Source organism: Montipora foliosa, chromosome 11, assembly GCF_036669935.1.
Source record: "Montipora foliosa isolate CH-2021 chromosome 11, ASM3666993v2, whole genome shotgun sequence".
Taxonomy (NCBI): domain Eukaryota; kingdom Metazoa; phylum Cnidaria; class Anthozoa; order Scleractinia; family Acroporidae; genus Montipora; species Montipora foliosa.
In genome coordinates this window covers 9,931,779-9,933,762 of record NC_090879.1, presented here as the reverse complement: position 1 = coordinate 9,933,762, position 1,984 = coordinate 9,931,779, and the positions used below count along the sequence as shown (strand labels likewise).

The 1,984-nt window shown below is 40.8% G+C and overlaps 1 protein-coding gene across 1 annotated transcript in view; it reads right to left on the bottom strand.

The window, feature by feature from the left end:
* LOC137974604 (neurofibromin-like) overlaps positions 1-1,984 on the bottom strand; it is a 90,493-nt gene that overhangs the window by 34,105 nt on the left and 54,404 nt on the right. Inside the window, exons 54-56 of the mRNA XM_068821509.1 lie at positions 1,642-1,739; positions 1,300-1,390; positions 738-827 (exon numbers count right to left, since the gene is read on the bottom strand). Coding sequence (XP_068677610.1) covers positions 738-827; positions 1,300-1,390; positions 1,642-1,739 — 279 coding nt within the window. The remainder of the gene's footprint in view (positions 1-737; positions 828-1,299; positions 1,391-1,641; positions 1,740-1,984) is intronic.

Here is a 1,984-nt window from a genome sequence, read left to right as displayed (position 1 = left end):
GCAATGTCGTCCCACATCAGGTGCTGTTCAGGCGAAAGAGTTGGTTGAAATGAAGGTCTTACTTATGAGCTAGAGGAAGAAGAAAGATATAAGGAGTGTAAAATTTGTATGTTAAGGACCAAAGACAAAATTTACTCAAGTCATGATTACCGAATCTAAATCTTCCGATGACTTTACGCGACGATCAACTTGTACATTGGCTGATGCCAAGGCACGGCAGTGTCGGCCATAACTTCCGCCTTCACAGAACCGCAAACCTCCTGTTAGCACTTGCCTGAAAAGAGGACATAGGTTGAAAACACGTTTTTAAAGCAGTAAGGAAAGGGAAAACCCAAAAAGGGAATGGAGGAGAAGAAATATTTGAAGTTAATGACCGTGATATTGACATTTTGCGCGCAAATTGCAAAGCTACGAAAAAAGACAAAAAAATCTCGAAGCTCAAAAAGGAATCAAAACAGGTCGTTAACATCGTTGATATTATTATTGGAAACTATATAAGGAATGACGCCAAACAAGTCAACCAAAACGTAGGTAATTATAAGAAATTCGAGGAGGTACGGTGGTGGGCGGGGTAACTAGAGAGAGCTGAACTAGACCGAGTGGAAAACGTTATTCATTCAATATCCCATGTAGAACTGTGGACGAACGTTTTGACTACTTGCTAAGGCCAGTATTGGCCCCTGCGCTTGGTAAATTTGATACCTGTAGGATCACAAAAACAGGACTTTAAACAATACCTTGATGAAGCAGTCCAGAACCGTATCCAATAATTCAGTGACCTTTCCCACGTTGCCCCAGATTGTGGCTTGAACAGATGGATACATAGCCTACAGCAAAATTCGAACAACATTAAGATGGGTTGGAAACGCCTTAAAGGAAAAATAGAAACAGCAAGAACACATGCGCGAGCTAGAGAAATGACGGAAGCGCGAAATGAAATCTGGAAATCACAAGCCTCCTTTGCGCGCATGTGCTTACAACCGAGCAATGAAGGGGAATGGGTTTGATACCGGATTGACGTCACAAATTAATTCAATTGCATCGCTGTTTTCAAACAACTTTCTCAATGCAAAGCAGTCTGTGACGTCATCCCGGTATTAAACCCATTTCCCTTCAATGCTCGGTCTTGGATCAAAGTATGACCACTCTTTCTGTCTTTCAAAGCCCATAAAATGGTGAAATTTCAATCCAAAGGTTCTAAAATCAACACGATATATTTGGGACGATTTCGGAGAATAAATAAATAAATCAAGTGGAAAAGCGTGTTGAGGTGATAGGCACTTAACGCAACAGACCTACCCCTTTCTCTTTAACGGTCAGGTTGATCAGTTCTTCTAGAATGTGTGTCATTTTCATCTTCTGAGGGTCATCAGTGGGATATCTACAAAACCTGAAAAACAATCAATCATTTTAAAGATGCATGTTCCGTCACTCCTTGTTGTCTTCCCGGTGCACACTTGCTTTCATTCAACGTTGTCTGTACTCTTATCGAAAACGATATTCGTCATCACAGCTGTGGACTCACGAGGCGTAGCAGACACAACACAACGCCAGAAAAAACCCCTGAATATGCAGCTTTGCGATAAGCGGGATCTTACAAACTTTACGTGAAATAAACGTAGTTAAAGCTCAAAAACCAACCTCGCGAGATTCGGCAACCAGGGCGCCATATACTCTAAACACAAATGCTTCAGTTCATAGTCAGACTTAACAAATCCCGTGATGCACTCTTCTAGGAACTAGAGAATGCAAAAGAAAAAATAATAAATATAACGAAACAAAATAAAATTTTAAAAAAATAAGACAGATTACTAGACATTCTCAGGAATGGCTCTCGGCTCTTAGTATCACTCGACACTCGAGCAAGCGACTGCTTTGGTTAGGCTTCGTTATGCTGAATGATTGGTTTAAACATATCACGCCACATTCTAAGCCAATCAGAAGCCAAAGAAAAACCAATCGTGACTTTCTCGCTCACATTTTC